General features: G+C 44.7%; 1 protein-coding gene across 2 annotated transcripts in view; it reads right to left on the bottom strand.

Moving 5' to 3' along the window:
* Positions 1-27162, bottom strand: part of LOC106601199 (myosin-10) — a 62271-nt gene that overhangs the window by 27277 nt on the left and 7832 nt on the right. For both annotated transcript variants that reach the window (XM_045720410.1, XM_045720409.1), the window contains exons 3-4: positions 21057-21213; positions 1285-1312 (exon numbers count right to left, since the gene is read on the bottom strand). In XM_045720410.1, the coding sequence (XP_045576366.1) occupies positions 1285-1312; positions 21057-21213 (185 nt within the window). The remainder of the gene's footprint in view (positions 1-1284; positions 1313-21056; positions 21214-27162) is intronic.

A 27162-nucleotide genomic window follows, 5' to 3' on the forward strand; every position in this document is an offset into this window, starting at 1 on the left:
GAGACTGGATTCTCTCTCAGATAGTACAACAGAGTAGGTTTCTGATCGGACATGGCAACTTTATAAGATGGTGTAAGATTGGTGTGCTTATTTCTGTGATAATGGGAGGGTCTAAATGAGATCATTGGCATATAGCACTCAAGCACTCGGCAGGTAGTATCCAGGCCAACAGGGGGCGTAATTGTTTGAAGACTGTGTACCAAACCACACTCATAACTCCCTGTACTCTGCACAAAGTTCCTCAAAGGCCAACTTAGTTCCATAACTACATCATAAAGCTTTTTATATCTAGTCCATAATTGAAAACCAGCAGGATGGCAGGACCTGGCAAATCACTTCAGTATAACTCCCATTCTGACCAACTAACAGATGCTAATGCTGCTCACTTCACTCCCACATACTGTAGGCTTGTTCTGCCTTCTTCCCTGAGTTTAAGAGCTCGACTGTAAATCTGAAAGGAGTGACTGGGGTGCAACTCTGCATGGAGGAAATCTCCAAAAGTGAACTCAAGGACAAGAGGGGGCATGTCACTGAGACCCTACTTAAGGTGCAGCCACATCAGTCTCAGCTTCAGATAGGTTACTTTTCCAGCTCATAAAGCTGCTGTGTCTCCTCTGGAATCGGCCCACCTTAAAAAAACAACCTCTACCCTCTGAGTCCTCTTTGTGAGATGGTGTCAGAGGAGGACTTGGCAGGCTGAGGCGATCTGTTTGCCTTACTGGGCAGTTTAATGAGGTAATGTTTCAGGAGCAGGACAGCTAGCATACTGACGGAGCAGAGCAGAGGCCTCTGAGAACATCCTCAGGCGTCATCAGGGCATTAGCATAATGCAGTTTAGATAAAGGACTGGGCTGATAATAGACCTCTGATGTGGAACACTGAAATATACACATAACACATTTTTTGATATGTTACATTTTGTCAATGTCATTACCCCCATTTGATTACCTCGACTAACCTGTATCCCTGCACATTGACTCGGTACCGGTACCCCCTTTATTATAGCCTCGTTATTGTTATGTCATCTTATTGTGTTACTTTTTATTTTATACTTTAGTTTATTGAGGAAATATTGTCTTAACTCTATTTCTTGAACTGCATTGTTGGTTAAGGACTTGGTACGGTAAAGTAAGGTCTACACCTGTTGTATTCGGCGCATGTGACAAATACAATTTGATTTGATTTGAAAAGCAAGCTGTTTTCAATCATGTAAAATGTTTCACTGAAATGTGAGTGAAAAGGATGTCAAGAGAAATGATCCCAACAGAGTAGTAGGATACTCACGTGCAAAGGATTGATTGGTCTTCGCGATCTGTGGGGAAAAAACAAAAAGACAGAGTCAGAATCAGCCTATTCCACTACAGATAATGTGCACACTCACATAGGCCATTTCATGACATCCAGACAAGAAAGGAACACCCCCCATGCAGTGTTTATGTCAACAGGAGTCCCCTGGCCTGTAGTGACAGTGGGGTCCTGCTCTGCCCCAGCAGACACTGAGGAGTGTGATCAGATCAGCCTTACAGCCCGTTCATAAAGACTCTAGCTGTATGAGAGACAGTCATGCTGTGTCAGGATCTAAACACGTATTTCATTTCAAAAGAGATTTAGATCCATAGCAGATTGGACATGCCTCGTCCTCAACTCTGAGGGCAGCCATGTAGACTACAATCCTAGGATCCACAGAGGACTGCTCTGACACCCTGGCTCTGTGGTTGAAGAAGTGTTTGATATTATCAAATCATGCCCTAATTTTATCCATATATTGAAAAACAAGATATTCAATACGACAGAACTACTAAAGTTGAACACCCAGTTACAGGGAAACCCAGATGAAAGCCGCCAATTTGGCAAGCATCTTTCGCCACGCTGCAAGGCAAGTGTTTAATCCAGTAAACGCAAGCAATGGTTGAGGTTAAAGAGTACTGGGCCTAAGTCTCAGATGTAGCTGGATATCACTGAGTGTATACAGGTGCTCTGAAACTAGTGCATAATAATGTTTCCATAACCTTTTATTCTGCCAACGGTGGTATGATAAGATCCCTAGCTAGCTACAATTGGGGGCTACTAAATTAAATCAATATTCCATTTCATTTGGAACGGCAAGCCAGACAAAATTAAACAGGCCTATTTATTAATGAATATGAATTCAGCGGACGTAAATGATGAAATATTAAAGCATTAGACCTCTCACCAAAGGCCCTATTCCAACCCTGTTCCTGGAGAGCAAGCGTCTAGGTTTTTCCTCCAACCCTAATCAAGTGCACCTGATTCTAATAAGTAGCTGGTTGATAAGCTGAATCAGTGAGGTTACAACTGGGTTGGAGTAAAAACCTACAGGAGGGAAGCTCTCCAGGAACTGGGTCGGAGTAAAAACCTACAGGAGGGTAGCTCTCCAGGAACAGGGTCGGAGTAAAAACCAACAGGAGGGTAGCTCTCCAGGAACAGGGTTGAGGTGAAAACCTACAGGAGGGTAGCTCTCCAGGAACTGGGTCGGAGTAAAAACCTACAGGAGGGTAGCTCTCCAGGGACTGGGTGGGAGTAAAAACCTACAGGAGGGTAGCTCTCCAGGAACTGGGTCGGAGAAGAAACCTACAGGAGGGTAGCTCTCCAGGAACTGGGTCGGAGTAAAAACCTACAGGAGGGTAGCTCTCCAGGAACTGGGTCGGAGTAAAAACCTACAGGAGGGTAGCTCTCCAGGAACTGGGTCGGAGTAAAAACCTACAGGAGGGTAGCTCTCCAGGAACTGGGTCGGAGTAAAAACCTACAGGAGGGTAGCTCTCCAGGAACAGGGTTGGAGTAAAAACCTACAGGAGGATAGCTCTCCAGGAACTGGGTCGGAGTAAAAACCTACAGGAGGGTAGCTCTCCAGGAACTGGGTCGGAGTAAAAACCTACAGGAGGGTGGCTCTCCAGGAACTGGGTCGGAGTAAAAACCTACAGGAGGGTGGCTCTCCAGGAACTGGGTCGGAGTAAAAACCTACAGGAGGGTGGCTCTCCAGGAACTGGGTCGGAGTAAAAACCTACAGGAGGGTGGCTCTCCAGGAACTGGGTCGGAGTAAAAACCTACAGGAGGGTAGCTCTCCAGGGACTGGGTGGGAGTAAAAACCTACAGGAGGGTAGCTCTCCAGGAACTGGGTCGGAGTAAAAACCTACAGGAGGGTGGCTCTCCAGGAACTGGGTCGGAGTAAAAACCTACAGGAGGGTAGCTCTCCAGGGACTGGGTGGGAGTAAAAACCTACAGGAGGGTAGCTCTCCAGGAACTGGGTCGGAGTGAAAACCTACAGGAGGGTAGCTCTCCAGGAACTGGGTCGGAGTAAAAACCTACAGGAGGGTGGCTCTCCAGGAACTGGGTCGGAGTAAAAACCTACAGGAGGGTGGCTCTCCAGGAACTGGGTTGGAGTGAAAACCTACAGGAGGGAAGTTCTCCAGGAACTGGGTTGGAGACCCCTGGGTTAGAAGCATAGAGACAGATGCTAGCTAGATCAGTGCTCTCTGCCAGAGAAATACCTGCTGCAGCTGCTGTCCTCATGATTCTCCTTCTGCCTCATTATTCACCCCCTCAGCCCACTCATGACTCAGCATCTATTCACCATCTCCTCTAACAAGAACTGGACACACAGTAACTCAACTCCATAGATTGACTCTGATGAAGCTCTTTAGTGGGTGTTGTGGAGGCATGCAGGTTTATCTGAGTGGCTATCAGCCCTAAAAATGTAATGGAACAGGACCTGTCGGAATGATGTGACAGGCACACTCTCAACCCTTGAATGTATGGGAAATTAAATCACAAAGTTATTTGGGGATAGGTGACATAGCTGACATGACACAGTGACACCAGAAGGTATATCATCCGGAGGGACGTAACACACAGAGCCAACACAATGAGGGTCTCTGGGTAGGAAGCTATTTGAGTCCAGATGGAAACATCTTGTAATGTGGACAAACATCATAGCCACTGAGGCACCTCTGTGTTTGGATAACCTTTTCAGACAACATTCTGACGCTGTAAGGATGGAGTCCTCAACATTCCTGTGGAAGAAAGAGTGTCACACCCTGATCTGTTTCACCTGTCCTTGTTATTGTCTCCACCCCCTCCAGGTGTCACTTGTTTTCCCCAGTGTATTTATCCCTGTGTTTCCTGTCTCTCTGTGCCAGTTCATCTTGTATGTCCAAGTCAACCAGCATTTTTCCCGTTCTCCTGCTTTTGCTATTTCTCCTTCTTCTAGTCCTCCCGGTTTTGTCCCTTGCCTGTTTCTGGACTCTGTACCCGCCTGCCTGACCATTCTGCCTGCCTTGACCTCGAGCTTGCCTGCCTCTCTGTACCTCCTGGACTGTGACCTGGTTTTGACCTTTTGCCTGTCCACGGCCATTCTCTTGCCTACTCCTTTTTGATTATTAAACATCTAAGACTCCAACCATCTGCCTCCTGTGTCTGCATCTGGGTCTCGCCTTGAGTTATGATACAGAGGTTGTTTTATTTCCTGTGGAAATCCTCCAAAACATACAGGTGAAGTCGGAAGTTTACATAAACCTTGGCCAAATACATTTAAACTCAGTTTTTCACAATTCCTGACATTTAATCCTAGTAAAAATTCCCTGTCTTAGGTCAGTTAGGATCACCACTTTATTATAAGAATGTGAAATGTCAGAATAATAGTAGAGAGAATGATTTATTTCAGCTTTTATTTCTTTCATCACATTCCCAGTGGGTCAGAAGTTTACATACACTCAATTAGTATTTGGTAGTATTGCCTTTAAATTGTTTAACTTGGGTCAAACATTTTGGGTAGCCTTCCACAAGCTTCCCACAATAAGTTGGTTGAATTTTGGCCCATTCCTCCTGACAGAGCTGGTGTAACTGAGTCAGGTTTGTAGGCCTCCTTGCTCACACACGCTTTTTCAGTTCTGCCCACAAATGTTCTATAGGATTGAGGTCAGGCCTTTGTGATGGCCACTCCAATACCTTGACTTTGTTGTCCTTAAGCCATTTTGCCACAACTTTGGAAGTATGCTTGGGGTCATTGTCCATTTGGAAGAACCATTTGTGACCAAGCTTTAACTTCCTGACTGATGTCTTGAGATGTTGCTTCAATATATCCACATAATTTTCCTCCTCATAATGCCATCTATTTTGTGAAGTGCACCAGTCCCTCCTGCAGCAAAGCACTCCCACAACATGACGCTGCCACCCCTGTGCTTCACGGTTGGGATGGTGTTCTTCGGCTTGCAAGCATCCCCCTTTTTCCTCCATACATAACAATGGTCATTATGGCCAAACAGTTCTATTTGTTTCATCAAACCAGAGGACATTTCTCCAAAAAGTACAATCTTTGTCCCCATGTGCAGTTACTGTGGGTATAGATACATTTGTACCGGTTTCCTCCAGCATCTTCACAAGGTCCTTTGCTGTTGTTCTGGGATTTGCACTTTTCACACCAAAGTACATTCATCTCCAGGAGACAGAACGCATCTCCTTCCTGAGCGGTATGACGGCTGCGTGGTCCCATGGCATTTATACTTGCGTACTATTGTTTGTACAGATGAACGTGGTACCTTCAGGCATTTAGAAATTTCTCCCAAGGATGAACCAGACTTGTGGAGGTCTACAATTTTTTTCTGAAGTCTTGGCTGATTTCTTTTGATTTTCACCTTGATGTCAAGCAAAGAGGCACTGAGTTTGAAGGTAGGCCTTGAAATACATCCACAGGTACACCTCCAATTGAATCAAATTATGTCAATTAGCCTATCAGAAGCTTCTAAAGCCATGACATCCTTTTCTGGAATTTTCCAAGCTGTTTAAAGGCACAGTCAAATTAATGTAAACTTCTGACCCACTGGAATTGTGATACAGTGAATTATAAGTGAAATAATCTGTCTGTAAACAATTGTTGGAAAAATTACTTGTGTCATGCACAAAGTAGATGTCCTAACCAACTTGCCAAAACTATAATTTGTTAACAAGAAATTTGTGGAGTGGTTGAAAAACGAGTTTAAATGACTCCAACCTAAATGTATGTAAACTTCTGACTTTAACTGTACCTTCAATTCCTAAACATCAATATCACTGGGAGGAATGACCCCTCCACTAATACCACCTCCTCTTACCACCTCCATCTATATCTAACCAGTATTGCTGTGGTCCCCAATCTCTGAATGGGTTTGATTTCACAGCCCCGCTGCTGTAGGTTACATTGATATTTTAATGTGACAAGCCAACTTTATGTCTGTGTAGCCCCGGTATTACAATCAACCACGCTGTGAGTGGTCTCTGTCTCCAGCAGAGCGTATCCACTCCACTGTCTGCTGAACCAGCAGCCTGCCTGACGCCCCTAAATCTACCCACCCTGGGGATGACGCTTTGAGCCATGGAGAGAGTGGGAGAGGGGTGAAGTGAGGACACAGTGATTCTTTGTGTGCATGTGCATCACGAATAGCTAATGAATCCACTGAAATTTTTAAAAGAGAAAGGCATGTCGCAAACGGTGAAAACTGACATCATGACAGCCACAGTGGATGGTTATAGATTAAACAGTCAGAGCACTCTCAAAAGGGATCAGAGGGACAAGAGCTTACTGTGTATGTGTTGGTTACAAGTCTGGTCCTATAGCAACCCCCTTCCTCTCTGTGTCTCTGTCATAGCTCTGTCCTCACTCCCTAAAAGCTCATTGTGCCTCAGCTCCATTCAGACTCACCCTGGTGGCTCATGGTATGAGGTGTTGTCAGTGTGAGGGGGCCTGTGGAGGTCTGGGGGTGACTCAGCCACACTGAAGGTCACCACTGGATACCCTTTAAGGTCAGTGTGTTTACCTTACCAGCCCCATGTCCCTCTGACTAACAGACTGGACAGCCGCAGAGGGCAGCTGTCACTGCTGGACCCTGCGTCATGGGTACATTGCTCCCCAGCACAAGCCCATATTTGATCAGAAGATAAAGAGCTTACATGGTTTTATTAAGCCCACAGATCTGGGACTGTGATGACAGATTTGAACAATGAGTCCCGGGAACAAATATAACTCTACGGATGATCATCTTTAAACTCAAATGATGGTTGGAATGATAAATCGTTCATGTCGGTCACCTTTCATCAGAGGACTGACTGGCTACCTGAACGTCTACCAGGTGTTAAAGGCGTGACCTTTTGTTATGTCACTATAGTGTGATCTGCTGCTGGTGACTAGTCAGCCTGGCACTGATAAATGACCATATCGTTCAGCGCTCCTATTTCTCTGGCCCGTGGTGCTCTTTTTTCCCTCCCAGAGACACACTGTCTGTTTCTACTTGTATGAGTCTGATGAGAATAGCAAAACAGGACGGATGATCGATGGTTGCTGAGTAGAACTGGCCAGGTTCCTGACTACACACCAGACTCCAGAGCTCCCACAGGTCAAAGTTTGATTACTCTTCCTCTCCGTGACAGAGCTTTTCACTGGGTTTTCATGAGAATAACTTTCTATGAAACTCAGATGGTTATCATCCACGTCATGTTGATTTTCAACCAGACCTTGTAGCTGTGATCGCTTCGAATCGAAGCACCCAACGCCGAGCTACATCAACTCAGATATACATGATTAGAATATGATTCACATCAGAGACCAATCTCCTTTTTCAAAATGGCAGCTGATTGTCGGTAGTCAGCGATAATGATGACCTCAGCCATTGATTCATCGATCCAGTCACTGATATAAAATGGTATGCTGGTCTCTATCTACTTCCTCTGTTTTCTCTTGTTCTATTATTCTCTCCTTGACACCTGCCTTACTCCCTCTCCACTGATGAAGGGTTAGGCTTTCAAACTGTCATTTATCATCTTAAATTATCTTCTAAAGCCAAATAAATAAATAAAGAGGCTATTGACTTCAATTACCCGTCTCTGTGGGCCATTTATCAAAAGGCATTTCACAATCAGAGCACAGAGCCAGACACCCAATAAGCTGAAGTCATTCCGTAATACATATCAAAGCCTGATTCTCTATGGCTCATGTGATCTCCACGTTCTCAGAAAGCACGCTAGCTAAAGGTCATTATGTGAACTGGGAAAGTTAGCTTTATTACATAGGATAGATACTTTATACCTACCACAAAATCATTCATTTAGTATGCATGGTGTTATTATACTCACTATGGGGCTAATAATGATATTATCTTATTAAAGAGAAATCTATTGGCTCCATACATTCATATCAATCAACTAACTGATCCAAACCCATTGCCTGGTGAAGTGAGCCAGTCTCTCCTCCATTCTGAACAGCCATCACACATTGATCAAACCATTGACTTTGTCCTCTTGTTTCCATGCACAGAGGGCTGTCTGACTCTATCCATCTGTTCTGCCCATATACGCTCTGTCCCTGGCCGTTTCCTAGAGGACCAGTTTCACATACCCTAGGCGGGGCCAATCAAAATTGTTCTACCAATTTCACACTCTATTGGCTCATCTCTCTCCGTCTGTCCTGACTGTTGCTCTCATCTCTTATTCTCTCTATCCTCTGACAGAGTCCTTCTCTCCCTCTCTCTCTCTGCAGCCATGGCACAGAGCCAAAGTATTACTCAGATTATTCCGAAATAAAACAAAAGCGCTTTTGCGACCCACAGGTCCTTGATTTGATCGATTAATCAGCAATTCCAGCACAGTTTTTGTTTCCTCCCAATGAAGTTACGAGCCACCATTATCCTGGGCCTAACAAGAGAACAGGGTCAAATCAGTCCATACATTCATCAAGCTGTGGACTACTGAAAACCCCTTTCTGAAGGCTCAGGAAGGCTGATCTCAGTACAATCAAGCAGGCAGTCTCCTGCCATCAATTCAGAGTGAACAGTTCACTATAACCAGGGGAGAACCTATACCCCTACCAACGAAATACAACAGTTCAGATAATGATTGGGCAGACACAAACATGTCCTTGGCCTTGTCTGTTGCTCCACACAACATGCAACAACTACAGGAATGAAAGAGATGGAAGGTGGCACACATAAACAACAACGCATTTTTTATTTCACCTTTATTTAACCAGGTAGGCCAGTTGAGAACAAATTCTCATTTACAACTGCGACCTGGCCAAGATAAAGCAAAGCAGTGCGACACAAACAACACAGAGTTAGTTACACATGGAATAAACAAATGTACAGTCAATTACACAATAGAATAATCTATATACAGTGTGTGCAAATGTAGTAAGATTAGGGAGGTAAGGCAATAAATAGGCTATAGTGGCGAAATAATTACAATATAGAAATTAAACACTGGAATGGTAGATGTGCAGAAGATGAATATGCAAGTAGAGATACTGGGTGCAAAGGAGCAATAAATAAATAACAATATGGGGATGAGGTAGTTGGGTGGGCTATTTACAGATGGGCTATGTACAGGAGCAATGATCTGTAAGCTGCTCTGACAGCTGATGCTTAAAGTTAGTGAGGGAGATATGAGTCTCCAGCTTCAGTGATTTTTGCAATTCGTTCCAGTCATTGGCAGCAGAGAACTGGAAGGAAAGGCGGCCAAATGAGGAGTTGGCTTTGGGGGTGACCAGTGAAATATACCTGCTGGAGCGAGTGCTACGGGTGGGTGCTACTATGGTGACCAGTGAGCTGAGATAAGGCGGGGCTTTACCTAGCAAAGACTTATAGATGACCTGGAGCCAGTGGGTTTGGCGACAGATATGAAGCGAGGGCCAACCAACGAGAGCATACAGGGTCCAGTGGTGGGTAGTATATGGGGCTTTGGTGACAAAACGGGTGGCACTGTGATAGACTGCATCCAATTTGCTGAGTAGAGTGTTGGAGGCTATTTTGTAAATGACATCGCCGAAGTCAAGGATCGGTAGGATAGTTAGTTTTACGAGGGTATGTTTGGCAGCATGAGTGAAGGATGCTTTGTTGCGAAATAGGAAGCTGATTGTAAATTACATTTTGGATTGGAGATGCTTAATGTGAGTCTGGAAGGAGAGTTTACAGTCTAACCAGACACCTAGGTATTTGTAGTTGTCCACATATTCTAGGTCAGAACGTCCAGATTAGTGATGCTAGACGGGCGGGTGGGTGCGGGCATCTAGTTTTACGTGCATTTAAGAGCAGTTGGAGGCCACGGAAGGAGAGTTGTATGGCATTGAAGCTCGTCTGGAGGTTTGTTAACACAGTGTCCAAAGAAAGGCCAGAAGTATACAGAATGGTGTCGTCTGCGTACGTGTACATAGGTCTACATCTAGGTCTGCATAGACAAACAACACTTTCCTCGTCTCCCCCCTGGGCCACGCGGCAGGAGACAGACTGGGGATCCGTTTTCCACTAATAATTTATTCCCTAGACGGATTCATCTACTCATTCCACACATTCCAGACCCCCCCCAGGCCACCCCCTTTACCCCCTAAACCTCTCCCCTCCTCCCTCAACTAACCCCCTAATCTCTCAACATTCCCATCTACTCCCCAAAACATGTCCAAGCCTCCCTAATCTTGAACCGTAGGAGTACAGTGGAGCCCAAGTACGGATTGTAGCCTACTCCATTCCACTCTTCCTGCTGGACCACTCCAAATTCAAACAAGTCAAAGAGGCAGAGAAAATAATGGTTATATTCTGACTTCATGGGGTCTGTAGTTAGTGAAATAGGATCACATTCTAGGGGAGGCAGGGTGAGAGCTGGTATGAAAAAACAGCCTCACCACCACTTCAACTGGATAAAACACTATTTTTCCACATCCTTCTTCCTGCTCTCTAAATTAGCTTCATAAAAGAAGTCATAAAACGCCAACAAACACAGTGCTAATTCTAGAGCCATGGTTACCACTTTGCACACATCAGAAATCCTGAGTGATGGCCAGTATTCCCCATACACTCTAAGGGTATAGCACTACCCAGGCCTACCCACCCTGTACACAGACAGACACTCATCAGTCATAGTAGAGCAGAGGCATGGATCATGGACTGGGACTGGTCATTAGAGCACTAGCAATAGAAAGAGCTGTGTTTACACATATAGAGCAGTCAGGATGGATTCCAGGGGTACTTAAAGCCGGAGGAACAAAAGCCTGAGTGTCTGTGTGAGAGAGTGTGAGGTCCCTGCCATGTCTGGGGTTTCTCACCGCTGTATTGTCAATGCTGCGACGCAGGGAGCCTAGCCCAATCTCAATACCCCCTCCACACACACACACACACACACACACACACACACACACACACACACACACACACACCAGCCTGCATTCTCAGACGGGTGAACTGGTAAACACACAATTAGATCTGGCCAGTCCTCTCTGTACCTGCTTTGTGTAACTGTCACCTCTGGGCTTCTGAGCTGTTATGATAACCCACACTAACACTGTGGAGTGCTGCTGCTGAGAGGACTGGGCCAGAGGGAGAGGCCGACATGCACCGTTCATTAAAGCAGTCACAACACAGTATGACTCTTCCTTCATCAGAGGGGGATTCTGGTCATATATCCTGGTGGTAATGAAGAGCTCGCCAAGCCTGATGAATGTTGTAATGGAGACTGGGTCATTTCTCTCCTTTTTTAAACATATTTTAACAGGTTTTGTCTCATTAAAATACCTACAAAGTGATACTTTGAGACCAGTTTGACACAAAGCTGAGAAGTGTGACAGATCAGAAGAAGACCCTCCAGTTCTGCCAGCTAGCAATGCATTGTGGGCTGCAGTCAGTAATCAGTTATGACTGTTGGAATTCGGATGCCCATGGATCCCCTCACCATCAACGCTGGGGTCCTGGGGCGAGGACATTCCTGTGATGTCACAGAGGGTGGCCAGGCTTCCTGGCCCACAGCAACTGGTAGGAGTAAAGGGGAGGAGGTCAGGGGGCAGAGAGGGGAGGGGCTGCACCCTTCAAGGCCATGGAAACCCACTGACAGTAATACATTGAGAGCAGCATGGTGGGCCAGAACTGGGCATGCAGTGGGCAAGGTAGCATGGTGTCAGTCAACTCGGATACACAGATGAGGGCATTCTAGATGTGGCATTGTAGGCCGGAATGGAATGTGTTGCAGTGACTACTGTAGCTACAATAAATAGCTTCCCATCCTATGAGAGAGACTACTTTATTGGTTTGACTCAATTACAGTGGAAATTGAGAACATTGACAGGAACGGAATAAGTGTCAGACAGAAGGACTGTTCCCTGTCTAGTGGATATGACAGGGAAGGGAGGCTGTGTGAAGTGACCAGTGGGACTAGAGAGAGAGAGAGAGAGAGAGAGAGAGAGAGAGAGAGAGAGAGAGAGAGAGAGAGAGAGAGAGATCCTGCACATTAAAGGAAGGAAGTCATTGTCCTCCCTCACACCTAGCGAGGCTTCCTTCCTCCCACACCTAAGCCTGTTGACCCCCACAGAGGGTATCGGCCTCACACACTTTGCTCATACCTCACAAAGCACATTTTCCACATGCTTCTGACGCGGGGGTGAAATGAGAAACACCTGTGAATGTGTAACAGCAGTAACAGAGGCCCATCATGGGGTTCTAATGTAGCCCTGCTGCTGGTGTCAACATCCTAGGGCTTATTGAAAATAATGTCTCTATTCCAGTGAATTCACCGCGAGCTGCTCTGAGAGGAGATATAGAGGTACAGGAGAGTGGAATGAGAAGTCATGGTCTCACTTCAAAGGAGGAGTAGAGATGTATTACTGTTCACTGGAGGGTCGGACAAAGTAGAGATGTATTACTGTTCACTGGAGGGTCAGACAAAGTAGAGATGTATTACTGTTCACTGGAGGGTCAGACAAAGTAGAGATGTATTACTGTTCACTGGAGGGTCAGACAAAGTAGAGACATATTACTGTTCACTGGAGGGTCAGACAAAGTAGAGATGTATTACTGTTCACTGGAGGGTCGGACAAAGTAGAGATGTATTACTGTTCACTGGAGGGTCGGACAAAGTAGAGATGTATTACTGTTCACTGGAGGGTCGGACAAAGTAGAGATGTATTACTGTTCACTGGAGGGTCGGACAAAGTAGGGAACCATGCAAGGGACCTGCATTACAAATGATGTTTCTGAGCAGTGTTGTACACACACACACACACACACACACACACACACACACACACACACACACACACACACACCAGAAAGACTCAATGTTCCTTTTGGTTCACTAAGCCCATTGCCCTGACAGACATCCAGCAGCACCAAAATAGCAGGAGACACACTCATGTTCTCAATGCTTAAGCTAGTCACAATAGAGAGGGGGAGCCACCCTGCCCTGCTCCTGATACAGTCCCTGTTCAGACCCAATCCCTACGTCTGATACAGCTCATCCCTGTTTGGACCCATTCACTAACTCACAACAGAAAGCCATCACTGATTTAAACACGGATGCACCTCATGCTGTTTAGAACGCAGTCACCTGTAAAACAGACTGTTATTCATCCAAGCTCTTACCTACAGAGAGCCCAGTCTGGCAGAGCCCCACCCTACAGTCATCACTGTGAGAACTACAGAATGACTCAAACCTGTCTCCACTCTTAAATATGCTGAAAACAGGTTGAGTCCGAGCATAGAACACCTGCTGCCATCAGGGGTAATACTGTACACCGAGGTAGTTGATCTGAATTCCTTGAATTCCAGCTTCAGATATTCCAAGGGAGCTATTCCAGTGTACCATGAGGCAATCATGCAGTCCAGTCCTGTCCGTACATATCTACATTCTAAGTGTGTAGTCACTGCTACATTCTCCAGACAGCGATCCAAACACTCCCTGCTTCCACAGAGATCCTCCATGTCAGAATGTATCACATTACCAAGTGACCTGGTTGTCAGTGTTCATCTGCCCACTTTCCATGTATGTCACTTTCAAATAGTCCCAAGACATACTTTATCCAGACAATCCAGGCCGTTTTCCACATTTCCCCTCTCCCCAGAGGTCCACTAAATGTGTGTTTGTTGGAAAGAGTTGGTTGTATACTGTCCTACATGTCCCTCCTTGCCCTCCACAGAGGCTGGTGGCAGCTCCAGGGAGGGAGGGAGGGAGTGAGGGGCAGCAGCTTCAGGTAACCTCATCTCCCTGGCTCAGACTGCAGCTATCCCAGCTATGTGTGACCAATGAAAACACTAGACAGACGACGGTGGCTCTCGCTCCTCACCCACCCATCCAGCACCATGTCTCCAGTGGTGCCCTGCATGCCCAGACCGTGGGTGGATAGGTGGCATTGTGTGGCCACCCAAGACACAGGCCCCAGTAAAAGATTGGATAGACCTGCAGCGCTGGGGAAGCTGCCATTTTACCTGAGGTGGTTGAGCTTCCCGCTCTACCCTTACGGAAAAAACACATGAATTTCACGTGAAGTGTTCCAAAAACACATTGCCATGTGATCTTATGTGAAGTTAATATGATAACATGAAACTACACTTGAAAACATGTGATCACGTGAAGTTTTCCACAAAACATGTTGTTTTCACATTAATACACATGAAATTTCATGGGAAATAATGTGATTTTCCACATGTGAAATCCTGTGTTTTTTCTGTAAAGGTACTTATAACAGCCCGATAACCTCTAACATATACAGTAATAAAGCACCTATGATAATAATTTATTTCATAACAGAACTGTCATAGCCTTGTATGTACAGTTGAAGTTGTAAGTTTACATACATTTAGGTTGGAGTCATTAAAACACGTTTTTCAACAGCTCCACAAATTTCTTGTTAACAAGCTATAGTTTTGGCAAGTCGGTTAAGACATCTACTTTGTGCATGACACAAGTCATTTTTCCAACAATTATTTACAGACCGATTATTTCACTTACAAATCACTGTATCACAATTCCAGTGGGTCAGAAGTACATCCACTAAGTTGACTGCCTTTAAACAGCTTGGAAAATTCCAGAAAACGATGTCATGGCTTTAGAAGCTTCTGATAGGCTAATTGACATCATTTGAGTCAATTGGAGGTGCACCTGTACCTGTACCTGTGCCTCTTTGCTTGACATCATGGGAAAATCAAAAGAAATCAGTCAAGACCTCAGAAAACAAATTATAGACCTCCACAAGTCTGGTTCATCCTTGGGAGCAATTTCCAAATGCCTGAGGGTACCACGTTCATCTGTACAAACAATAGTACGCAAGTATAAACACCATGGGACCACGCAGCCGTCATACCACTCAGGAAGGAGACGCATTCTGTCTCCTAGAGATGAACGTACTTTGGTGCGAAAAGTGCAAATCAATCCCAGAACAACAGCAAAGGACCTTGTGAAGATGCTGGAGGAAACAGGTGCAAAAGTATCTATATCCACAGTAAAATGAGTCCTATATCGACATAACCTGAAAGGTCGCTCAGCAAGGATGAAGCCACTCCCCCAAAATCGCCATAAAAAAGCCAGGCTACGGTTTGCAACTGCACATGGGGACAAATATCGTACTTTTTGGAGAAATGTCCTCTGGTCTGATGAAACAAAATTAGAACTGTTTGGCCATAATGAACATCGTTATGTTTGGAGGAAAAAGGGGGAGGCTTGCAAGGAATGGGCCAAAATCACACCAAATTATTGAGGGAAGCTTGTGGAAGGCTACCCGAAATGTTTGACCCAAGTTAAACAATTTAAAGGCAATGCTACCAAATACTAATTGAGTGTATGTAAACTTCTGACCCACTGGGAATGTGATCAAAGAAATAAAAGCTGAAATAAATCACTCTCTCTACTATTATTCTGACATTTCACATTCTTAAAATAAAGTGGTGATCCTAACTGATCTTAAACAGGGAATTTTTACTAGGATTAAATGTCAGGAATTGTGAAAAACTGAGTTTAAATGTATTTGTGTAACGATCGTCTGAAGGAGAAGTGGACCAAAGCGCAGCGTGGTAAGTGCTCATGATTCTTTATTATCACAATACACTCAAACAAAACAACAAAAAGGCGAAAAAAGAAAACGTACAGTTCTGTCAGGCAACAGAGGCTAAACAGAAAACAACATCCCACAAACACAGGAAGAAAACAGGCTGCCTAAGTATGATTCCCAATCAGAGACAACGATAGACAGCTGCCTCTGATTGGGAACCACACTCGGCCCAAAAACAAAGAAACAGAAAACATTGATTTTCCCACCCGGGTCACACCCTGACCTAACCAAACATAGAGAATAATAAGGATCTCTATGGTCAGGGCGTGACAATTTGGCTAAGGTGTATGTATGTAAACTTCTCACTTCAACTGTATGTTGAGCAAACTCCCCACATCGTCAAGGGCTTTCATGGGGTCTCCATTCAACCCCGGTCTGTAATCTCAGACTCTGCTCCCTCCCACCAGTGAAACCTGTAAAAACCAGTGAACTGAGGATAACATGTTCATGTCTCTGGTTTATTAAGGGTGCATTCTTTCTCCCTATTGGAGACTCAACAGTTCATAGCTGTCTGAGATCAGAGATCTATGACAACAGCCCGCCAACAGAAATACCATTTTATACTGAATGAACTCCACAGCTGTCTGCCATTAGGGGAGCATCTGCCAACATGTGTCTATATGAGTGGGATTGTGTGTGTGTACACTGCCATTTGTCTGAAACTCTAGTACATCCACCAAGGAACACAGAGTTATTTTCACTACAGAGAGAGGGTCCCTAACAGACACACCCCTATCTCCCCTGGGGTGCCCCCCTTCCACCATACCCCTGTCCCGCCTGGCCCTTCACACCTGTCCTGTCACTCAGACCTGACCTCTTCCCTGCAGTCAACTCTCTCTGCCCCAACACAAGACCCCCTATTCCCAGGGAAGAGCCCCGTCGGTCCGGGCCTCCTCATACTGCTCCCTGGCCCCTTCTCCAGGCAACACAAAGCCCCCATTGTGAGGCACAATACAGGCCGCCCCATTTCTCTCCCGTCTGCTCTGGAGTGCAGGAGCACGTCCAGACCTACATGTCAGCAGCAGGGCGTGCTTCGGACGAGGGGTCAGAACAGAGAGAGGGAGCTTCGTCTGTAGCAGTTCCTGAGACTCAAACATGTGTCGGAGAGAGACAGAGAGCGTCAAACACAAACAAACGACCTGAGGAAAAGGCTACAGCCCATAATAAGCACCTAGAACTATTCAAGCTCTGCTCCTGCTGACGGCTTAGGTGAAGTGAGGCCTCGGTACGGTTCGGTTGACGAACCCCTTGACTGAAGCCAGAGGGCCAGAGACACGGACGCTGTTACTGTAGGGGAGAAGAGAATGGGACTGGAGAGAGAGAGTCATTGGTTGAGGCAGAAGAGAGACTGGTGAATGGTCTGTGAACCTTCCATAGCCATGCTAGAGCCATAGTCTGGGCTTAAGTCAGAACACAGACATTCCACACACTTGTCCTCCTGTGTTCTCCTCACAAAGGAGGAAAAGGAAGGAAACACATTCGGGAAAGAGACCGCACAAAGCCACCCGGTCGTATTTTTCAGTTAACAGTGCCGTAAGTGAAAGGGTCCCAGAAAAGCCCTGGCGGGATGAGTGGAATTTTTCCTTCAACGTCCTCCGAGCCAGAACATTTTGGAGAGAAGGGGAAAAAAAGACAGAACAAAATAAAGAATGAAAGAAAAGAAGAGTGGAAATGAGATAGGTTGGCTTGTTTAGTTCCTGAGAGGAGAAGAAAGAGAGCCATTACAGAAGAGTGGGGATCCCTAAAAGCCTGAAATGGCTTTTGAAACATCAATAGAGGCAGTCTTTCCACTCCCAAAGGAAATAATCTGTATCATCTGTATAACACACTGTAAGCACTACGCAGATCAATAGTTATTCCACTGTGCAAGATACAATATACTGTCAATATAAGGTCAGCTACTCAGAAAGTGAGCTGACACACTAACTCCTCTGTGTGATGTGCCAGTGCGGGAATGTTATTTTGGTCACACTCATATCCATAGTGAGGCATCCCTCTTCAGGCAGCCGGACAGTCTGCACTCCGCAGTGATCTGAGGGCCATGACACTACCACGATGACTCAGTACTTAGCATGTTGCGGATCGCTAAGACAAGGGATGACCTCATTCCACAGTAGACCCCCTAGGGAGTGTACACAATGACCACTATGTGGCAGGACTGTGGACAGTGGGGCAATGAGGGGGGTAGATTTGACATGGGGCCCCAATTCAAGCACCTCTCATGTTGAAACTGAAAGGCAGGCTGGCCACAATGGGTGAGTGCTCTGTGCAGGGACTCAGCCTATATTTAGTTCATGGAAAGTATGATGAGGGAGGGGGTGATTGGTCACAAGGGTTTCATGGCTATCACTGGTTAAGACACCATAATGTATGTGTGGATGGGGGTGGGAGTCACGAAAGGAAGTGAGTGATGAGACGTTGGGTGAGGTGGGAGGATAGAGGTGATGGAGTTGGACCAACCAGTAAAGCACTTGACCTACTGTATACGTGTGGCCACTGGCCAATATCATAACACTACTCAACTCCTCATTAGAACTAAGAAGCAGGAAGGATTACTGCTTATCGCTTCAAGCTCTGGCTAAAAAAACTACAGACACAGACAGTACCAGTCAAAAGTTAGGACACACCTACTCATTCCAGGGTTTTTCTTTATTTTTACATTGTAGAATAATAGTGAAGACATCAAAACTATGAAATGACACATATGGAATCATGTAATAACCAAAAAAAAGTGTTCAACAAATTCTTCAAAGTAGCCACCCTTTGCCTTGATGACAGCTTTGCACCCCCTTGGCATTCTCTCAACCAGCTTCATGAGGTAGTCACCTGGAATGCATTTCAATTAACAAGTGTGCCTTGTTAAAAGTTAATTTGTGGAATTTATTTGTGTTCAGTTGTGTTGTGACAAGGTATGGGTGGTATACAGAAGATAGCCCTATTTGGTAAAATACCAAGTCCCTATTATGGCAAAAACAACTCAAATAAGCAAAGAGACATTTCAAGAACTTTGAAAGTTTCTTCAAGTGCAGTCGCAAAAACCATCAAGTTCTATGATGAAACTGGCTCTCATGAGGACTGCCACAGGAAAGGAAGACCCATAGTCACCTCTGCTGCAGAGGATAAGTTAATTAGAGTTACCAGCCTCAGAAATTGCAGCCCAAATAAATGCTTCACAGAGTTCAAGTAACAGACTCATCTCAACATCAACTGTTCAGAGGAGACTGCGTGAAATCAGGCCTTCATGGTCGAATTGCTGCAAAGAAACCACTACTAAAGGACACCAATAAGATGATGAGACTTGCTTGGGCCAAGAAACATGAGCAATGGACATTAGACCGGTGGAAATCTGTCCTTTGGTCTGATGAGTCCAAATTTGAGATTTCTGGTTCCAACCACTGTGTCTTTGTGAGATGCAGAGTAGGTGAACGAATGATCTCTGCATGTGTGGTTCCCACCTTGAAGCATGGAGGAGGAGGTGTGATGGTGCTTTGCTGGTGACATTGTCGTGATTTATTTAGAATTCAAGGCACACTTAACCAGCATGGCTACCACAGCATTCTGCAGCAATACGCCATCCCATCTGGTTTGCGCTTAGTGGGACTATCATTTGTTTTTCAACAGGACAATGATCCAACACACCTCCAGGCTGTGTAAGGGCTATTTGCCCAAGAAGGAGAGTGATGGAGTGCTGCATCAGATGACCTTGCCTCCACAATCACCCGACCTCAACCCAATTGAGATGGTTTGGGATGAGTTGGACCGCAGAGTGAAGGAAAAGCAGCCAACAAGTGCTCAGTATATGTGGGAACTGACTGGGAACAAGACTGTTGGAAAAGCATTCCAGGTGAAGCTGGTTGAAAGAATGCCAAAAGTGTTCAAAGCTGTCATCAAGGGAAAGGGTGGCTACTTTGAAGAATCTAAATTCTAAATTACGCTTTTTGGGTTACTACATGAGTTTATATTTTATTTCCCAGATTTGATGTCTTTACTATTATTCTACAATGTAGAAAATAGTAAAAAGAAAGAAAAATGTCTACATTCTAACACAGGGACGAGGCTGCTAAGGGGGCATGTGTCCAGCACCCTTCCTGGTACAAAGAGAATAGCGCAGCTTCTTCCTGAAGATGAAAAGACCTGTGATTCTTTCTCTTCCTGTGGCTCTGAGCTGCAGCAGCAGTGATAGTGACAGCAGTACTGTAGGGTGGAAGACTAACAGCCAGAACAGCCAGAGCAGCAAGCCACAGTTCTGGATATATCCAGTTAGGGCCAGCCTGAGGAGCTGTAATGACAGAGAGGCTCCAGGCTCCATCAAATCTAACTTAGCTGAGGTAGCAAAACCAGACCCACTGAGAGACTGTACTGTTCAGAAGGCTGATGTTACTCTGAACTCATTGAAACTGAACACATCTATTGAAAAGTGTCCCTTTCCAAGGAGCCAGAGATAGATAGAATGTCTCACTGGAGGAAGAAGATTAACAGTGAGTGGTGCATTTCCCTAGGGTCACAGGTTGAGTTAATAGCATCCTTGATCCTGGGCTCACACTCTCCAAATCCCTCAGTCAGTGGCCATCAATGTTAACAGGCTGAACTTTCACCTCTAATTAAACTGGTTCTTATCTGCATAGGAGCCAGTGAGGTCCTGGTCCCTACCTGGGATACAGGACAGTCGGCAGGGCAGTAGAGGGGCCTTAACACATTGCAGGTGGCCATTAAGGAAGGCTAATTATGAGCGCCAAGTGGTTTTTGACTTAACGCAAACAAATACATGCCATGGTCTGAAATTGAGGCATTCATGTTTTGCAGACAATGTACATAACTTGCAGATAGACAGTACTCTTTGTGGTTTGTGAAACTACAAGCCTATTGTTGAGCTTTTACACATTACGTAGTCTATAAGTGGTACAGTATCGTCTGTCTGTCTTAGTAGATCCACATCAATAAGTAGTCTGTCAGACCCCTATGGCTAGCAGAGGCAGGGGGCAGCTCAACCATGACTAATGATGCCACTGCCTCCCTGACTCCGGAACCTTTCACACACTAATCTCCTGGATTATGCAGCAAAACCCACGCAATCCACAACTCAGCAGGGCACCTGCCAGTCACACTTTATGCATGTTGCTTCACAGCAAAAGAGAGAAAAGGAAAGAGACCACTGAGGAAGGAGCTATACCTTCCAAACACTGCACAAAACAGAGTGAGAGAGGAGGTTTACCTTGGAGCATGCAGCGGTATGCTGACTCTGAAATGGCGTAGATGTGTGGTGGCATCTCATGACGCTTCTTCCCTCTGTACATCTCTATGATGTTCTCGGAGTAGATCGGCAAGTTTTTGTAGGGGTTTATCACCACACAGAACAGCCCAGAGTAAGTCTATGGGGGGAGAGAGAAACAAAACACAAATACAGTAAATCCACAAAATAAGAGTACGTTATGAACGCAGATTTTAACTCTAGAAGAGGTTAAAATGGGACCGAAGGCTTTTCAAGATGAGTTTTCATTGTACTGTGATCTAGCGGGATAAACACTTAGTTAGTCTGAGAAGTGATCAACTCTCTCCATGTGGTTGAACTCAATCATCATACATAATTTAAAAGAATTACTCACTCATAATTTTCCAACTCTAGAGTGGCTCTGAAGTGGTCTGCAAAATGTCAGTGCAATTGAGCGATCATCATTATGCTACATTTTGGTCCCTTACGTCACCATAGCGGGCAGACTGAGCATGCAATGGCATAAAGGCAATAGTAGAAAACGGATCAAGTGAGAGAAATAGCTGTGGGAAAGGCAGTCAAATGGTAGACTAGCTTATCATGAACTATCCAGTTGAATGTAAGATCTGGCAGCTCCTTACAGCGTCGCCTCCCCATTAAACAGTCTGAACTCCACGGCCATAGTGAGTGCCTCCTTATCAAGCCCTGTGGCTAATGTTCTGAGAAATGACAGAGGCCTTGGTGGGACATTAGCTCATTCTCATGTGACTGGGGCTTGACATTCTCACTAAAGAGTGGAATGATCCTTCCCTACCCTCACACACACATTCACCACTGCCATGCTAGAATAATACAATAACACATATTTTCCAACATGCAATCATTGGAAAATAAAATGATGACCTACGATCAAGATTATACTACCAACGAGATATTAAAAACGGTAATATCTTATGTTTCACCGAGTCGTTGCTGAATGATGACACGGATGATATAGAGCTGGCGCGATTTTCCATGCACTGGCAGGACAGAGAAGCTACGTCTGGTAAGACGAGGCGCGGGGGTGTGTGTCTATTTGTCAATAACAGCTGCTGGTGCGCAATGTCAAATATTAAAGAAGAAGTCTCGAGGTAGAGTACCTTAAGATAAGCTGTAGACCACACTATCTACCAAGAGAGTTCTCATCTATATTATTCGTAGCCGTCTATTTACCACCACAAACTGATGCTGGCACTAAGACCACACTCAACCAGCTGTATAAGGCCATAAGCAAACAAGAAAATGCTCATCCAGAAGCGGCACTCCTAGTGGCCGGGGACTTTAATGCAGGCAAACTTAAATCCGTTTTACCTCATTTCTACCAGCATGTCACATGTGCAACCAGAGGGGAAAAAAACTCTAGACAACCTTTACTCCACACACAGAGATGCATACAAAGCTCTCCCCCGCCTTCCATTTGGCAAATCTGACCATCATTCTATCCTCCTGATTCCTGCTTACAAGTAAAAACTAAAGCAGGAAGTACCAGTGACTCGCTCAATATGGAAGTGGTCAAATGACGTGGATGCTATGCTACAGGACTGTTTTGCTAGCGCAGACTGGAATATGTTCCGGGATTCATCAAATGGCATTGAGAAGTATACCACCTCAGTCATCAGCTTCCTCAATAAGTGCATCGACGACGACGTCCCCACAGTGACCATATGCACATATTAGAGGTCGACCGATTAATCGGAATGGCCGATTAATTAGGGCCGATTTCATATTTTCATAACAATCGGTAATCTGCATTTCTGGACACTGATTATGGCCAATTACATTGCACTTCACGTGGAGACTGCATGGCAAGTTGACTACCTGTTATGTGAGTGCTGCAAGGAGCCAAGGTAAGGTGCTAGCTATCATTAAACTTATCTTATAAAAAACAATCAATCTTAACATAATCACTAGTTAACTACACATGGTTTATGATATTACTAGTTTATCTAGCTTGTCCTGCGTTGCATATAATCGATGCGGTGCCTGTTAATTTATCATTGAATCACATTATTTTGCCAAAACGAGTGATTTAACAAGCGCATTCGTGAAAAAAGCACTGTCGTTGCACCAATGTGTACCTAACCATAAACATCAACGCCTTTCTTAAAATCAATACACAAGTATATATTTTTAAACCTGCATATTTAGTTAATATTGCCTGCTAACATGAGTTTATTTTAACTAGGGAAATTGTGTCACTTCTCTTGCGTTCTGTGCAACAGAGTCAGGGTATATGCAGCAGTTTGGGCCGCCTGGCTCGTTGTGAACTGTGTGAAGACCATTTCTTCCTAACAAAGACAGCCAACTTCACCAAACGGGGGATGATTTAACAAAAGCGCATTTCCGAAAAAAGCACAATCGTTGCACGAATGTACCTAACCATAAACATCAATGCCTTTCTTAAAATCAATACACAGAAGTATATATTTTGAATCCTGCATATTTAGTTAAAAGAAATTCATGTTTGAAGGGAATATTAACTAGTTGTAATTGTCATTATTACAAATATATATATAAAAAAAATGTAAAAAACAGCCGATTAATCGGTATCGGCTTTTTTTGGTCCTCCAAAAAACGTGTACTGAAAGCTTTCGCAGATCAACTGGCAAGTGTCTTCACTGACATTTTCATCATGACATTTTTCTCCCTGACCGAGTCTGTAATACCGACATGTTTCAAGCAGACCACCATAGTCCCTGTGACCAAGGAAGTGAAGGTAACCTGCCTAAATAATTACCGCCCCGTAGCACCCACGTCAGTAGCCATTAAGTGCTTTGAAAGGCTGGTCATGGCTCACATCAACAGCATCCTCCCGGATACCCTAGATCCACTCCATTTCACATACTGAAAAGATTTGGCATGGGTCCCCAGATCCTCAAAAAGTTATATAGCTGCACCATCGAGGTCATCCTGACCGGTTGCATCACCACCTGGTATGGTAACTGCTCGGCATCTGACCGTAAGGCGCTACAGAGGGTAGTGCATACGGCCCAGTACATCACTGGGGCCAAGCTTCCTGCCATCCAGGATCTCTATACTAGGCGGTGTCAGAGGAAGACTCCAGTCATCCAAGTCATAGACTGTATTTTCTGCTACCACACAGAAAGCGGTACTGGAACGCAAAGTCTAGGACCAAAAGGCTCCTTAACAGCTTCTACCCCCAAGCCATAAGACTGCTAAACAATTAATCAAATGGCCACCGGATTATTTACATTGACCCCCCTCCATTTGTTTTGTACACTGCTGCTACTCGCTGTTTATTATCTATGCATAGTCACTTCACCCCTACCTACATGTACATATTACCTCAATTACCTCGACTAACCTGTAACCCCGCACATTATAGCCTTGTTATTGTTATTTTATTGTGTTGCTTTCTTTTTACTTTAGTTTATTTAGTAAATATTTTCTTAACTCTTATTTTTCTCAAAACTGCATTGTTGGCTAAGGGCTTGTAAGTAAGCATTTCACGGTAAGGTCTACACCTGTTGTATTCGGCGCATGTGACAAATAAAATTTGATTTGAGGTGGAAGCTGAGCTGCCAAATGTATGACCATATTAGAGAAACATATTTCCCTCAGATTACACAGACCCACAAAGAATTTGAAAACAAATCAAATTTTGACAAACCCCCATATCTATTAGGTGAAATACGACAGTGTGCCATCACAGCAGCAAGATTTGTGACCTGTTGCCACAAGAAAAGGGCAACCAGTGAAGAACAAACACCATTGTAAATACAACCCATGTTTATGTTTATTTATTTTCCCTTTTGTACTTTAACTGTACATAGCTAGAATATTTTGTGAGTGTAATGTTTACTGCTAATTTCTGATTGTTTATTTCTCTTTTGTTTATTATCTATTTCACTTTCTTCGGCCATGCCAATTTACCCCTTTGGGAAGCGGGAGAGAGGGAGAGAGGGAGAGAGGGAGAGAGGGAGAAAGTTCATAGAACACACAGAGGTATCTATAACACACCAAACATGACTGACAGAGCCTCTGTTTCAAAGGCTTATAATTGTTTCAACAACTCTCATTTCATGCCTAAGGCCCAGTGGCTGCATTCACCTCTTCCAAGGGGTAAGGCAATGGGCAGAGGTGACCACAATAGAAATATAATAATAAACAATTATATTTTTACAAGACCACTAACATATATGGCATACTAGACCTTATCCTAAACCTCAGGGGTGAAGCCCATGGGTTGTCTATTAGTGAGCCATAAGATGCAACCCTGTCTAACAATCAGGAGTCAGCCAAGCAATTAACGCAGAAGGATAATGACTCAGCAGCCCAGCCACCGACAAGCGGCCCTGGAGAGCATGCTCATGATGTAAGAGGAGCCCAGTCAGCTCTTTCAGGGGAATGCCTTGCCAAACACTGACAATGACATAGGGAGAGGAAGAGAGAGAAACAGAGAGAGTAGGCTGTAAGGAGAGAGAGAAAGAGAGAGAGGAAAGGAAGGAGAGAGAGGTGGTCTCAGTTAATCAGAGCTGGTCTGTGAGGCAGCTGAGCTGACAAGAATCCCTGTTGGTAGAGAAGCAGGGCATAACGATTCTATCAGCCTCCTCTCACTCCTTCTAAACCTTAGGGGAGGTTAATAGGAAAAGCCAGCCCTCTGTAACTCTAACTTGAAGCTCCATTTTGTAGCTAATTAAAAATGGATTCCCTTGATCTGAAAGCAGGAGCTATTAATAGTGTGGCGGTGCCTCCGTGACGTGCAGGACTCAGGCAGCTGGCTAGGCAGAGCTACCTGGCTGCACCCACAGCAATAATCTCAGAGACACTGCATTATCCCACCAGACTGCAGCAGGGCCGAGATGGTTAGACACCAGACCAGGATGAAACAACAATGTTTATCTTGTTTATTCCTGATAATAACTCTATAATAACATAATCAACAGTATTGATTTAAAATAACACTTTCCTATCATACTGATTATGCTTACTTTCTGGTTAAATGTGAGTGTGTGTTAATAGCGAGTTAACACTGTCATCGTTGCAGGAGAGTTTTTGCGTTTAGTTTTGCCATTACTCTGGGTAGACCTACAATACCTTAAAGATGCATAATTTGTCTCCAGTCACAAATGCAGCTACATTGCAGAACACAAAGAAATGCATTCTGCCCTACAGTCTACTCAGGAGGCCTCTCTTTCTCCCTCTCCCCTTCCCTCCCCACTCTCCCTCCCTCTCAGGAGGGGTTGGAGGCAGCAGCCTCTTCAGCGGAGGACGGAGTGGTAGGCCAGGCCTGCTGCTGGAGGAAGTGGGTCAGGTCAGTCTGCTCTCCATGCACCATGCTGCAGGGAAGGGGATATTTCCACTGTGAAATCAGATCCGGGGATGCAGTGGCTTAGTAACAGCTGAGAAACACACAGGCAACAGCAGACCGAACAGTCACCTTCATCTGCCATTTGGAATTAATAGCACCCCTACTGCAGCAAGGTGAGGACGGCCTAGTCCATTGATCTGTGGAGAATGACCTTGACAGTGCATATTCATAAAAGCTAATAAATAACCCTTCAAAGTATGCTTTGAAATATGATTAATACTCTTTGCGCAGAGCTAATGAATGAAAAAGAGTTTCAAGCCAATAGCAGGGTGTTCAACTATCTTGATTTGATAATACAATGGGCTTTAACATAATCATATTAATAATACCTGGGGAAACTGAAAGAAAGAGAGCTGTGCCTTAAGTGGAATTGTGGCATATACTGTAAATGCAAGGCACTAACGTTACATAGCTCTTAACCCATGACCTTAACCACCAGCTTAAACACAAAGCTACTCAGACCTTCTCAAAACAGAAGGTTTTTTATCAAATAAAGAAACTGTTGCTCACTCTTTCTGGATCATTTCATTCAAAAACAACCACTGATAACTGATGATCCATGAAAAGCCTGGTGCTGGTTTGGTATCCATGGTGTTTGTGTGTGTGTGTGTGTGTTTGCCAAGTTCATGGTAACACCTAAGTTGTTTACATGCAAAAGAGTTCTCCATGGAGCAATGGCAATGCCATGACAACAACAAAGCACTCAAGATATGACTATGTGGGAGGCCTGAACACAAT

The sequence above is a fragment of the Salmo salar genome, chromosome ssa06, assembly GCF_905237065.1.
Source record: "Salmo salar chromosome ssa06, Ssal_v3.1, whole genome shotgun sequence".
NCBI lineage: Eukaryota > Metazoa > Chordata > Actinopteri > Salmoniformes > Salmonidae > Salmo > Salmo salar.